General features: G+C 45.3%; 1 protein-coding gene across 1 annotated transcript in view; it reads right to left on the bottom strand.

Annotated features, from left to right (window-relative positions):
- Positions 1 to 6,890: 6,890 nt before the first annotated feature.
- The window catches only part of LOC128691013 (sialin-like), a 361,202-nt gene continuing 353,057 nt past the window's right edge, over positions 6,891 to 15,035 (bottom strand). The window contains exon 11 of the mRNA XM_070089262.1: positions 6,891 to 7,009. Within this exon, the coding sequence (XP_069945363.1) occupies positions 6,891 to 7,009 (119 nt within the window). The remainder of the gene's footprint in view (positions 7,010 to 15,035) is intronic.

Below are 15,035 nucleotides of genomic sequence, written 5' to 3' on the forward strand. Positions count from 1 at the left end.
TAGGAGAGGGGAGAGTTAGAAGGGAAAATGGGGAAGAGAGAGAGCAAGAGAGAGAGCAAGAGAGAGAGAGAGAGAGAGAGAGAGGGGAGAGAGGGAGAGAGAGAGAGAAAGAGAAGGCAAAGAGGGGGAGAGAGAGGGGGCAGAGAGGGGGAGAAATGGGAAAGAGGGGGGAGATGGAAGAGCGAGAGGGGAGAGAGACTAGGGGGAGAGGGAGGGGAGGAGGGGAGAAAGATGGGGAAAGGGAGAGGGGAGAGATAATGGGAGGGGACAGATGTTAGAGGGGGAGAGATGTTAGAGGGGGGGAGGTGTTAGAGGTAAGAGATGTTAGAGGGGAGAGATGGGAGAGGGAAGAGAGAGAGAGATAGGTAGAGAGTGATAGGTAGAGAGAGAGATATAGGTAAAGAGTGAGAAAGGTAGAGATAGGTCTCTACTTAGGATAGGAAGAGGGGGGGGAGAGGAGCAAGGTTCAGATGGTCAGTTCACAGGACGGTGTGAAATCCTGTGTATGTGTGTGTTTGCGTGTGTACTACAGCTTACAAGTGCTTGTTCCTGTGTGTGTATGTGTATGTGTGTGTGTGTGTGTGTGTGTGTGTGTATGTGTGTGTGTGTGTGTGTGTATGTGTGTGTGTGTATGTGTGTGTGTGTGTGTATGTGTATGTGTGTGTGTGTGTGTGTGTGTGTGTGTGTGTATGTGTGTGTGTATGTGTGTGTATGTGTGTGTATGTGGGTGTGTGTGTGTGTATGTGTGTGTGTATGTGTGTGTGTGTGTATGTGTACTCACCTATTTGTGGTTGCAGGGGTCGAGTCATAGCTCCTGGCCCCGCCTCTTCACTGATTTCTACTATGTCCTCTCTCACCCCGCTCCATGAGCTTTATCAAATCTCGTCTTAAAACTCTGTATGGTTCCTGCCTCTACTATGTCAATTTCTAGGCTATTGCACTGCCTTACAACTCTATGACTGAAGAAATACTTCCTACTATCTCTCTGACTCGAGAGTGTCTTCAACTTCCAATTGTGGCCTCGTGTTTCTGTGTCCCCTCCCTGGAATATCCTGTCTTTGTCCACCTTGTCTATTCCATGCAGTATTTTATATGTCGTTATCATGTCTCCCCTGACCCTCCTGTCCTCCAGTGTGGTCAGGCCGATTTCCCTTAATCTTTCCTCATAGGACATTCCCCTTAGCTCTGGAACTAACCTTGTCGCAAACCTTTGTACTTTCTCTAGTTTCTTGACGTGCTTTATCAAGTGCGGGTTCCAAACAGGTGCTGCATACTCCAGTATGGGCCTGACATACACGGTGTACAGTGTCTTGAATGATTCCTTACTAAGGTATCGGAATGCTGTTCTCAGGTTTGCCAGGCGCCCATATGCTGCAGCAGTTAACTGATTGATGTGTGCTTCCGGAGACATGCTCGGTGTTATACTCACCCCAAGATCTTTCTCCTTGTGTGTGTGTGTGTGTGTGTGTGTACTCACCTAGTTAGAGGTGTGTGTGTGTGTGTGCCCCCACTTCTAAGTATTCATACTGCTAATGAATACCGGTAGATACCAGTAATTCTAAGCTTACCAATACTTGTAACACTTATCGATTCTACTTCTAAAATTCAGAAAGTAGCTAGGTTGTAAAATTTAGCTTGTCTCAGCTTAAGTGTCTGACGTTATCCCTCACTACCGTTTTACTCCTTGCACTCTCCTCTATGCTATTTCTACTCTAATTCTGGTAATGGCTTGCAGGAGTGAGTGACCAGTATCTAACAGTGATGCAGGGCCAGACTCAATCTTGCAAAATGCAACCTCAACAGGTGGAATACTTGCACTGACAGCGGTGTGATGACAAGTTGCCAGAAGCTGATGACGTAGCCATCGTACATAGGCCTTCTCTCACTATTTTGTAACTCCTTCACCCATGATGTTTATAACCATATATGCTCATGCATCCCGCGTTCCTCAAGTGATTTCACTTTTCACTTATTACAGAATACACTTCACATTCGGTGTTACACTTTATATGTATAATGGCATACAAACTGTTGTGACGTCACTGCTTCAGTAGGCCTACTGCCACCTTCCCTTGTTGTATATTTTATTTTTTCTTTCTCCTTTTGCCTATTAACTTTTTCACTCTCACATTACGGTGCCCCACATTTCACTTGTTAACCAAACGCTGGTAATTCTTGATCACCCGTTTCCACACTCACTTTGATATTTTTATGTTTGTATCTGTGTGGCAACAGTGCCTAGTAGATCCACAACGGTTTGGCACTTTTAAAAGAAAATACTGAATTTAGGTTTCCCCTCGAATTTTTCAACTAATAACTATAGTTATCACTCGTAGGTTTGTTCACTGACTTTGTCACTACCACTGATTACTGCTAGGGGTTATTACACGCCTCAAAAACACGAAGGCTCTCGGAGCCTTGTGTACCCACGTCTGCACTCACCATGTGTGTGTGTGTGTGTGTGTGTACTCACCTAGTTGTACTCACCTAGTTGAGGTTGCGGGGGTCGAGTCCGAGCTCCTGGCCCCGCCTCTTCACTGATCGCTACTAGGTCACTCTCCCTGAGCCTTGAGCTTTATCATACCTCTGTTTAAAGCTATTTATGGATCCTGCCTCCACTACATCGCTTCCCAAACTACTCCACTTACTGACTACTCTGTGGCTGAAGAAATACTTCCTAACATCCCTGTGATTCATCTGTACCTTCAGCTTCCAACTGTGTCCCCTTGTTACTGTGTCCAATCTCTGGAACATCCTGTCTTTGTCCACCTTGTCAATTCCTCTCAGTATTTTGTATGTCGTTATCATGTCCCCCCTATCTCTCCTGTCCTCCAGTGTCATCAGGTTGATTTCCCTTAACCTCTCCTCGTAGGACATACCTCTTAGCTCTGGGACTAGTCTTGTTGCAAACCTTTGCACTTTCTCTAGTTTCTTCACGTGCTTGGCTAGGTGTGGGTTCCAAACTGGTGCCGCATACTCCAATATGGGCCTAACGTACACGGTGTACAGGGTCCTGAATGATTCCTTATTAAGATGTCGGAATGCTGTTCTGAGGTTTGCTAGGCGCCCATATGCTGCAGCAGTTATTTGGTTGACGTGCGCTTCAGGAGATGTGCCTGGTGTTATACACACCCCAAGATCTTTTTCCTTGAGTGAGGTTTGTAGTCTCTGACCCCCTAGACTGTACTCCGTCTGCGGCCTTCTTTGCCCTTCCCCAATCTTCATGACTTTGCACTTGGTGGGATTGAACTCCAGGAGCCAATTGCTGGACCAGGTCTGCAGCCTGTCCAGATCCCTTTGTAGTTCTGCCTGGTCTTCGATCGAGTGAATTCTTCTCATCAACTTCACGTCATCTGCAAACAGGGACACCTCAGAGTCTATTCCTTCCGTCATGTCGTTCACAAATACCAGAAACAGCACTGGTCCTAGGATTGACCCCTGCGGGACCCCGCTGGTCACAGGTGCCCACTCTGACACCTCGCCACGTACCATGACTCGCTGCTGTCTTCCTGACAAGTATTCCCTGATCCACTGTAGTGCCTTCCCTGTTATTCCTGCTTGGTCCTCCAGTTTTTGCACCAATCTCTTGTGTGGAACTGTGTCAAACGCCTTCTTGCAGTCCAAGAAAATGCAATCCACCCACCCCTCTCTCTCTTGTCTTACTGCTGTCACCATGTCATAGAACTCCAGTAGGTTTGTGACACAGGATTTCCCGTCCCTGAAACCATGTTGGCTGCTGTTGATGAGATCGTTCCTTTCTAGGTGTTCCACCACTCTTCTCCTGATAATCTTCTCCATGATTTTGCATACTATACATGTCAGTGACACTGGTCTGTAGTTTAATGCTTCATGTCTGTCTCCTTTTTTAAAGATTGGGACTACATTTGCTGTCTTCCATGCCTCAGGCAATCTCCCTGTTTCGATAGATGTATTGAATATTGTTGTTAGGGGTACACATAGCGCCTCTGCTCCCTCTCTCAATACCCATGGGGAGATGTTATCTGGCCCCATTGCCTTTGAGGTATCTAGCTCACTCAGAAGCCTCTTCACTTCTTCCTCGGTTGTGTGCACTGTGTCCAGCACTTGGTGGTGTGCTCCACCTCTCCGTCTTTCTGGAGTCCCTTCTGTCTCCTCTGTGAACACTTCTTTGAATCTCTTGTTGAGTTCTTCACATACTTCACGGTCATTTCTTGTTGTCTCTCCTCCTTCCTTCCTTAGCCTGATTACCTGGTCCTTGACTGTTGTTTTCCTCCTGATGTGGCTGTACAACAGTTTCGGGTCAGATTTGTCTTTCGCTGCTATGTCATTTTCATATTGTCTTTGGGTCTCCCTTCTTATCTGTGCATATTCGTTTCTGGCTCTACGACTGTTCTCCTTATTCTCCTGGGTCCTTTGCCTTCTATATTTCTTCCATTCCCTAGCACACTTGGTTTTTGCCTCCCTGCACCTTTGGGTAAACCATGGGCTCATCCTGGCTTTTTCATTATTCCTGTTACCCTTGGGTACAAACCTCTCCTCAGCCTCCTTGCATTTTGTTGCTACATATTCCATCATCTCATTAACTGGCTTCCCTGCCAGTTCTCTGTCCCACTGAACCCCGTTCAGGTAGTTCCTCATTCCTGTGTAGTCCCCTTTCTTGTAGTTTGGCTTCATTCGTCCTGGCCTTCCTGCTTCTCCCTCCACTTGTAGCTCTACTGTGTATTCGAAGCTTAAAACCACATGGTCACTGGCCCCAAGGGGTCTTTCATATGTGATGTCCTCGATATCTGCGCTACTCAAGGTGAATACTAAGTCCAGCCTTGCTGGTTCATCCTCTCCTCTCTCTCTTGTAGTGTCCCTTACGTGTTGGCACATGAAGCTTTCCAGTACCACCTCCATCATCTTAGCCTTCCATGTATCTTGGCCCCCATGTGGGTCCAAGTTCTCCCAATCGATCTCCTTGTGGTTAAAGTCACCCATGATCAGGAGCTTTGCCCTGCATGCATGAGCTCTTCTGGCCACTCTAGCCAGTGTGTCAACCATCGCTCTATTGCTCTCGTCGTACTCTTGCCTTGGCCTCCTGCTGTTCTGTGGTGGGTTATACATCACTGCTATTACCACCTTGGGACCTCCAGAGTGAAGTGTTCCCGCTATGTGTGTGTGTGTGTGTGTGTGTGTGTTTGTGTGTGTTTGTGTGTGTGTGTGTGTGTGTGTGTGTGTGTGTGTGTGTGTGTGTGTGTGTGTGTGTGTGTGTGTGTGTGTGTATGTGTCTTTGTATGTGTATGAATGATTGTGCATGCGTGTATGTGCGTGCGTGCGTGAATGTGTGTACTCATCTATTTGTACTCACCTATTTGTGGTTGCAGGGGTCGATTCATAGTTCCTGGCCCTGCCTCTTCACTGATTGCTACTGGGTCCTCTCTCTCCCTGCTCCCTGAGCTTTATCATATCTCGTCTTAAAACTATGTATGGTTCCTCCCTCTACCACTTCATTTTCATGGCTATTCCACTGCCTGACAATTGTATGACTGAATAAATATTTCCAAACTTTCTTTTGACTCATCTGAGTCTTCAGCATTCAACTGTGACTCCTTGTTTCTGTGTCCCATCTCTGGAACATCCTGTCTTTGTCCACCTTGCCTATTCCACGCAGTATTTAATATGTCGTTATCATGTCTCCCCTGACCCTCCTGTCCTCCAGTGTCATCAGGCCAATTTCCCTTAACCTTTCTTCGTAGGTCAATCCCCTTAGCTCTGGGATTAGTCTCGTTGCAAACCAGATGTGGATTCCAAACTGGTGCTGCATACTCCAGTATGGGCCTAACGTAAATGCTGTACAGAGTCTTGAACGATTTCTTACTGAGGTATCGGAACGTTATCCTTAGGTTTGCAAGACGCCCGAACGCTGCAGCAGTTATCTGACTGATGTGCGCCTCAGGAGATGTGCTCTGTATTATACTCACCCTAAGATCTTTTTCCTTAAGTGAGGTTTGCAGTCTTTGGCCACCTAGACTATACTGTGTCTGCGGTCTTCTTTGCCCTTCCCCGATCTTCATGACTTTGCATTTGGCAGGGTTAAATTCAAGGAGCCAGTTGCCGGACCAGGCTTGTAGCCTGTCCAGGTCTCTTTGTAGTCCTGCCTGATCCTCGACCGAAATGATTCTCTTCATTAATTTCACATCATCTGCAAACAAGGACACTTCTGTGTCTATCCCTTCCGTTATGTCATTCACATATACTAAAAACAGCACAGGTCCTAGGACTGAACCCTGTGGAACCCCGCTTGTCACAGACGCCCACTCTGACACCTCGTCACGTACCATGACTCGTTGTTGCCTCCCTGTCAGGTATTCTCTGACCCATTGCAGTGACTTTCCTGTTATGTGTGCCTTATCCTCTAGGTTTTGCAGTAACCTCGTTATAAATGGTGGGCAGCGGTGGTCGCAGCAGTTGTGTTTGCCTGGAGAGAGGAAGGAAGGGATGATGTCATCTTCACTATCACCCCATGCAAGAAGCATCCGTCTCTCAACGAGTTATCCTGATGTCGTGTCTGCACGTTTGAGCATCTAGACACAGGTACAAGCAGGATCCAGCCGAAATTTGCCGAATTTCTTCGAGAATTGTAAGTGGCGTCCCAGCGACCCCACGCTACAGCGTCCTATGCTGTTTCTCAAGTCACGTGTTCAGCGTCACTTGTATGTTGCTGTTGTTGTTCAGCTCAGCACAGCTGTTTCAGCAAGCCAGAGGTGAGTTTTGTGGTGATTTCTGCGTCCAGTGTGAGCTTCACGTGTTTGGGGGAGGAGGGGGAGGAAATGGCCATTCCTCACCTTGTCCATGCTCGCCCTACTCACCCTCACCAGTCTACCATACACTCACCACTGCCCACTCCCTCTGCTGTGTTTTCTGCTGTTTTACGTGTGATTCATTGCCAGTGCTGTGTATCCGAGTGCCCGAGGCCACTCGAAGCCACATAGATCACGACACCATGTGGACCCCGACGCCACATGGGAGTGGGCGATGTCACGTAGATCTACAAGCCACGTGAGTTACCAGATGTCCCAGGTCTCATGCTGTGGTCTGCTGCCCACATCACATTGACGTCACCGACGATGCTGCTCAACTTCACGACGTCACGATGTCTGCTGACGTCACAGTGCTGCTGACGTCATCACGCCTGACATCACATGATGTCACCATAGAGTGTTCAGTAATTATTTCAGTATTGTCGAGCAGATTGAGAGAAGATATATGTCGTGTGTTAATTAATTCCTCTCAGTCAGTGTTCTCACATGTTAGTGTACCACATGTACCGTGGGTGTGTAAAGTTTCCGTGTGTCCACTGAGGTCTGAGCCAGACCTGAGTAGCACCACTGTGTTAAGTCACCCGTGTGACCAGTGTGTTTGACAGCTGTTATCAGTCAGCCCCTGAGCCTATGAGCCCCCTTGTACAGAAAGCTCTTATGCTCGCCACTCATAGATGTTCTGCAGAATCGTACCTGCTACAATTCCCATCGAGATTTGTTTCACTTCACCTCCAGACCTTCAGAGTGCAGTTATATGTAGAGAAACAAGTCTGGGGACGCTTAGACTAACCTCTGCTATAACTCCAACTGCCGAGAGAATGACACTCGTCAAGCCGCAGTTAGCCATGTCGGCAGGCGCTGTGTCAGCCTCATGTCACAAGCTTCAGTGAACAGCCTGCACAAAGAAGATGTCACTTTGACTGCTAGCTCTCTCACTGCAGTCTGGTGTATGATGTTACAACTCCCAGATGTTTCACCCAGTCGTGTCTACCACAACTCGCTCCACGCTCGCTGGCAGTGACAGCCCAGCGACAGTACCAGTCGAGAAGTGTCCTCCTGAGTCACTTGCAAGAAGTCCTGCCCAGTTGCAGAGTTTTGTCAACGCCTCAGGTTAAGTGAAAACCTGCAGCGACTCCTACGATGACTGCTTCACCGTTCCAGAGGAGACCGTACACTGTTACATCACAGCTCAGCCGCAGCGATGTCTCCTGTGTTGCAGTATCTGTTCAGACGCAGGAAGGCGTGCAGTGATGCCCTTCGGCGTTCACTGCCTTTGACCACGATGTTTAGCACACCCCACATGTTTTTTTCTTCCCTCCCTGTAGGAAGTTTTTTTTCCATGTCCATATATGTTTTTATTTTGTGTTCTGTGCCCTGTTCCTACGAGAGAGAGACAGAGTTTCTTTTACCACCAGTATTGTCGCGTCAGGATGATGCGAGGTAGGTGGCCGAGCGTATGTAGACAGCCTGTACTGTCTGCACAGACAGCCCATGCTGTCTGCCAGCTTAGTTCATATTTCGTGGCACTAAGATGCTGCCCTCTGTAGCCAGGCCTCTCGGTGGGCACGCCAGCCTGCCTGCCCTTGCCACGCTCTCACTCTGGCTGTTCACGTCACTCAGTCAACAAGGCCTACTCCTAGCTCTCTCTCGTGGGATGGCCCTTCCTGGACCATGGGCACAACACACAAGCCTGTATACCCACCACGACTTAACAATAAAGTAAGAACCCCGCTACCATACTACCAATAAACCCACTAAACATTGGTGGCAGCTTTCAGCATCACCAAACAAACTAAGCATTATACGAAGGCCTTCTTGCTTTCCAAGAAAATGCAGTCTATCCACCCCTCTTTCTCTTGTTGTTACTTCTGTTGCCTTGTCATAAAACTCCAGTAGGTTCATGACACAGGATTTTCCTTCCCTGCAACCGTGCTGGTTGTCGATTTTACACTTATTTCTCTCCATGTGCTCCACCACTCTCCTCCTGATGATCTTCTCACTGACTTTGCATACTATATACGTTTGAGAAGCAGGTCTGTTGTTTAATGCCTTGTGTTTGTCTCCTTTTTAAAAAAATAGGACTACATTTGCCATCTTCCATACCTTACGGGGTTGCCCAGTTTCAATGGATGTGTTGAAGAACTTTGTTAGTGGCACACACAGCGTCTCTGCTCCCTCTCTAAGGACCCATGGAGAGATGTTGTCTGGTCCCACCATCTTTGAGGTATCAAGTTGACATTGCAGCTTCTTCACCTCCTCCTCGGTTATGTGTACCTCATCCAGCACTTGTTGGCGTACCTCCCTGTTCTGATTTCCTGGAGTCCTACCGGTTTCCACTATAAATACTTCTTTAAATCTCGTTTTGAGCTCCTCACATACTCTTGGTCGTTTCTTGTGAACTCCCCATCATCCTTCCTCAGTCTAATTGCCTGGTCCTTGACTGTTGTTTTCCTCCTGATGTGGCTATACAACAGCTTCGGGTCAAACTTGACTTTCGATGCTATATCATTTTCGTATTGTCGCTTAGCCTCCCTTCTCTGTGCATATTCGTTTCTGGCTCTTCGGCTGATCTCTTTATTTTCCTGGGTTCTTTGTCTTCTATACCTTTTCCATTCCCTAGTACACCTAGTTTTTGCCTCCCTACACCTCTGGGTGAACCAAGGACTCGTTCTGATCTTCCCCTTATTTCTATTTACCTTGGGAACAAACCTCTCCTCTGCCTACTTGCATTTTCTTGTCACATAGTCCATCATTTCTTTTACTGGTTTTCCTGCTTTAGACAAGTTGATTGGAACAATGTGGCAGGAAATATTGAGTCTAGTGACTCTTTTGATACGGTTCAGGATTGCTTTTTAAAACAGTTTGTGACAGAACAAACTAGAGGAAACAATCTACTTGACTTGGTTCTTGCCAACAAAGAATCGCTAGTTAATAATCTTGAGGTTAATGATGAGCTTGGGGAAAGTGATCACCAATCACATAGTTTCAATATATCATAGAGTCACCCGAATAACTGCAATCAAATCTTTGTCCCAGACTCTCGCTTGGCTGATTTAATGGGACTGAAAAATTACAAGGGTGGGCTAAATTGGGATGTCCTCATTACGGGTCAGGTAGGTGATCTTGGTTGCCAATATGACGTTTTTCAGAGCATAGTTCTAGCTGCCCAGACAACTTTTGTTCCGAGTATTGAAATTAGATCTAACAAAAATGATCCCAAATGGATGAACAATAGATTGAAACATCTCATTGGTCAAAAGAGAGACATATATAGGCGTATCAAAAGAGGGGATGAGCAGTTAAGAAACCAATACATTCAATTAAAGAGATAGATAAAAAAAAGGAATAAGAAAAGCACAAAGGAATTATTAGACTAAGGTCGCAAGGGATTCGAAGACTAACCCAAAAGGGTTCTTTCAGGTGTACAGAAGATTAGAGACAAGGTAGGCCCACTTAAGAGTAGCTCAGGTCAGATCACTGACAGTGATAAGAAAATGTGTGAAATTTTCAATTCTTACTTCTTTTCCGTTTTTACTCAGGAATATACTAGCGAAATTCCAGAAATAATAAATTTTGTAGAACAGGACGATAATAAACTACGCACAATTGCAGTAACTAGTGACATGATCCTCAGACAAATAGAGAAATTAAAAGCTAGCAAATCCCCAGGTCCTGATGAATTGTTTGCAAGGGTGTTAAAGGAATGTAAAGAAGAACTTTGCAAACCTTTGGCTAATCGTTTCAATATATCACTACAAACTGGCACAGTGCGTGTTAAGTGGAAAATGGAAAATATAATACCTATTTACAAGGCAGGTGGCAGGTCCTTAGCTTCGAAATATAGACCAATAAGCCTTATCTCCATAGTGGAAAAATTTATGGAATTAATAATTGCCAAAGCAATTCGCAGCCGTCTCGAAAGGCATAAACTGATTAATGAATCTCATCACAGTTTTACAAAGGGGCGTTCCTGTCTTACGAATTTACTAACTTTCTTCACTAAGGTATTTGAGGAGGTAAATCATGGTATTGAATATGATATTGTGTATATGGACTTCAGTAAGACTTTCGATAGAGTTCCACATTAGAGGCTATTGAGGAAGCTTAAGGCACACGGAATAGGAGGAGAAATGTTTTCCTGGGTAGAGGCATGGTTGACGAATAGGCAGCAGAAAGTTTGTATAAATGGGAAGAAATCGGAATGGGGGCACGTCACAAGCGGTGTTCCACAGGGGTCAGTGTTGGGCCCCTTCTTGACCACAATCTACATAAACGACATAGATGAGGGAATAAATAGCGACATAAGCAAATTTGCTGATGATACCAAAATAAGCCGTCAAATTCATTCTAATGAGGACATTAGAGCACTCCAGGATGATATGAATAGACTGTTGCAGTGGTTGGAGAAGTGGCAGATGCAATTTAATATAGACAAATGCAAAGTTCTGGATGTTGGACAGGAAAATAACCATGCCACATATAAACTAAATAAAGTAGATCTTAATATTACGGATTGCGGAAAGGATTTAGGAGTTCTGGCTAGTAGAAATCTAAAACCTAGACAACAGTGCATTAGTGTTTGCAATAAAGCTAACAGAATCCTTGGCTTCATTGCAAGAAGTATAAATAATAGGAATCCTCAGGTTGTTCTTCAACTCTATGCTGTGCGGTTTTGGTCACCGTATTACAGAATGGATATAAATGCAATGGAAAACGTACAAAGGAGGATGACAAAGTTGATCCCATGTATCAGAAATCTTCCTTATGAGGATACACTAAGGGCCCTGAGCCTGCACTCTCTAAAAAGGCATAGAATTAGGGAGGATATGATTGAGGTGTATAAATGGAAAACAGGAATTAATGAAGGGGATGTAAATAGCCTGCTAAAAATATCTAACATAGACAGGACTCGCAGCAATGGCTTTAAATTGGAAAAAAATTCAGATTCAGGAAGGATATAGGGAAGCACTGGTTTGATATTAGAGGTGTGGATGACTGGAACAAACTCCCGAGTACCGTCATAGACGCTAAGACATTGTGAAGTTTTAAAAATAGGTTGGATAAATACATGAATGGGTGTGGGTGGGTGGGTGTGAGTCGGACCTGAGTAGCTTGTGCTACTAGGTCGGATGCACTGGTCCTCCCTTAAGGGGGCAGTCAGGTCTGACCGGTGAGGAGAACTGGAGCTACCTTGCATAGACCAGCAGGCCTGTGCAGTGTTCCTTCTTTCTTATGTTCTTATGAACGTTTTGCAGGAAGTTCCTCATGCTTATGTAGTCCCCCCTTTTGTAGTTTGGTTTTCTCATCCCATTCCTGCTACTCTCTCCACTTGTAGCTCAACTATGTAGTCAAAGCACAGAACCACGTGATCACTAGTTCCTAGGGGCCTTTCATACATGATAACCTCGATTTCCGAACTACTGAAGGTGAATACAAGGTCCAGTCTTGCTCGATCATCCTCGCCTCTCTCTCTGGTAGTGTCTCTAACATGTTGATGCTTGAGGTTTTCCATAGGGCAGACGTGGAGGCTACCATGATGGCAGTGTCTCAGTTGTGATGAATGGTTTGAAAAACATTGAGACACTTATGCCTTTATCTTGGCTCTCTTCATGTTTGATGAATGGTTTGAAAAACGACAAGTTGAAGATTGAGACACTTATGCAGCATATGGGAATCTTTATTCAGACCTCCCATCAATCTTGTAGAATGTACAGTGGGTGGGTGACGTGAAGCAGGTGGAGGCTCCAGGTTTTCCCAGTCAATCTCCTTGTGATTGAAATCACCCATAACTAGTAACTTTGCTCCCCCCAGCATAGGGCCGTAGACGTGGCTTATATACTGTAGTGAGGTGACGTGAAGCAGGTGGAGGCGGGGTCATAGTGGTACCATACACGTTTCCTGAATAAAGATTCCCATATGCTGCATAAGTGTCTCAATCTTCAACTTGTCGGTTTTTCAAACCATTCATCACAACTGTCAGACACTGCAGCATCATGGGATCTTATTCCAAAGAATTTTTCAACACTTGTTCAACCTTTGGACGAAGACCAACTTCGACTAGTGGATGGTACCACTATGACCCCGCCTCCACCTGCTTCACGTCACCTCACTACAGTATATAAGCCACGTCTACGGCCCTATGCTGTACATTCTACAAGATTGATGGACTGAACACATCGACTCCAGGTTGAGGGACTGATTACCTCATTCTCCTCCTCTCCTTACGCCTTCCTCTTTGTATTGGACTGATGAAGCCACTGTGTGGCGAAACGTTTCCTGAATAAAGATTCCCATATGCTGCATAAGTGTCTCAATCTTCAACTTGTCGTTTTTTCAAACCATTCATCACAACTGTCAGACACTGCAGCATCATGGGATCTTATTACAAAGAATTTTTCAACACTTGTTCAACCTTTGGACGAAGACCTACTTCGACTAGTGGATGGTACCACTATGACCCCGCCTCCACCTGCTTCACGTCACCTCACTACAGTATATAAGCCACGTCTCCGGCCCTATGCTGTACATTCTACAAGATTGATGGACTGAACACATCTCCTCCTCTCCTTACGCCTTCCTCTTTGTATTGGACTGATGAAGCCACTGTGTGGCGAAACGTTTCCTGAATAAAGATTCCCATATGCTGCATAAGTGTCTCAATCTTCAACTTGTAGGTTTTTCAAACCATTCATCACAACTGTCAGACACTGCAGCATTATGGGATCTTGTTACAAAGAATTCTTCAACACTTGTTCAACCTTTGGACGAAGACCTACTTCGACTAGTGGATGGTACCACTATGACCCCGTGCTTCACCTCACCTCACTACAGTATATAAGCCACGTCTACGGCCCTATGCTGTACATTCTACAAGATTGATGGACTGAACACATCGACTCCAGGTTGAGGGACTGATTACCTCATTCTCCTCCTCTCCGTATTGGACTGATGAAGCCACTGTGTGGCGAAACGTTTCCTGAATAAAGATTCCCATATGCTGCATAAGTGTCTCAATCTTCAACTTGTCGGTTTTTCAAACCATTCATCACCACAGTTCTGTGGTGGGCTGTACATTACTGCAATTATCACCTTATGGCTCTCAGACTGGACTGTTCCTTCTAAGTAGTCCCTTCCGCCCATGCCATCCATTCCTTCCATTTTCTCAAATCCCCCACCGGTTTTTAATGAGCAGTGCAACTCCTTCTCCTCCTCCTCCTCCTCCTCTCCTCCCTCTATCTTTCTGGTGAGTTTGGTTTTTGTGAGTGCTGTTATGTCTGGGATGTTTCCTTGTGTGTGTGTGTGTGTGTGTGTGTGTGTGTCTATCTGTCTGTGTCTGTGTCTGTGTGTGTGTCTGTGTTTGAGTGTGAATAACCCTGGTAATCGTTAGGTAGAGTACTATTGTTGTGTTTATTAAGCAAACGTGCAACATTACTATTTTACAAAATATCGACTGGTATCTGCTGATTTTTCACTGATGACATAAAAACAGTTGATACTCGCCAACATCCCTGTTCAAGAAAAGGGTTGGAATACAGCCTAAGAACAAATACTGGAATACTTGAAAACAGCCCCTTTAAAATCAGGTAAAATTGCAGATCTGGAGAACGTACAAAGAATCTTCACTGCAAGTCCATATACAGTCAAACATCAAGCATCTTAATTACCAGGAACGTTTGAAGTCCCTTGATCTTTCTTCCTTGGAATACAGGCTAGAAAGATATTGGGGATTGGGGGGGGAAGGGGGTTAGACCAAGTTTTTATATTGATGCATATAGATGAACAGTTTTTAGATAAGGGTAAAGAGGTGTTTGTTGCATTAATGGATTTGGAAATGGCATATGAGAGGGTGGATAGGAGAGCAATGTGGCAAATGCCGCAAATGTACGGAATAGGTGGTAGGTTACTGAAAGCAGTTAAGAGTTTTTACGAGGATAGTGAGTCACACATATGCATAAGAGAGAAATTATTTCACAGTAAAAGTAGGCCATGGACAAGGATTCGTGATGTCACCATTGGAGGGAGGGAGTATAAAGGCAGTGAATTGATGTAGATATTTGAGAGTTTCCTTGTTAGCAAATGGGTCTTTGAAAGGCGAAGTGATTCACAGAATTGATTGATAGGAAAAATTAAGTTGTCTATAGAGACAAAAAAAAATATCAAGGAAAGAAAGAGAGGGAATGTATGAGAGTATAGTAGTATCAAAGCTCTTATATGAGTGAGAAGCACGGGTGGTGAATCTTGCAAAAAGGAGGC

Source organism: Cherax quadricarinatus, chromosome 27 (genome assembly GCF_038502225.1).
Source record: "Cherax quadricarinatus isolate ZL_2023a chromosome 27, ASM3850222v1, whole genome shotgun sequence".
Taxonomy (NCBI): Eukaryota; Metazoa; Arthropoda; class Malacostraca; order Decapoda; family Parastacidae; genus Cherax; species Cherax quadricarinatus.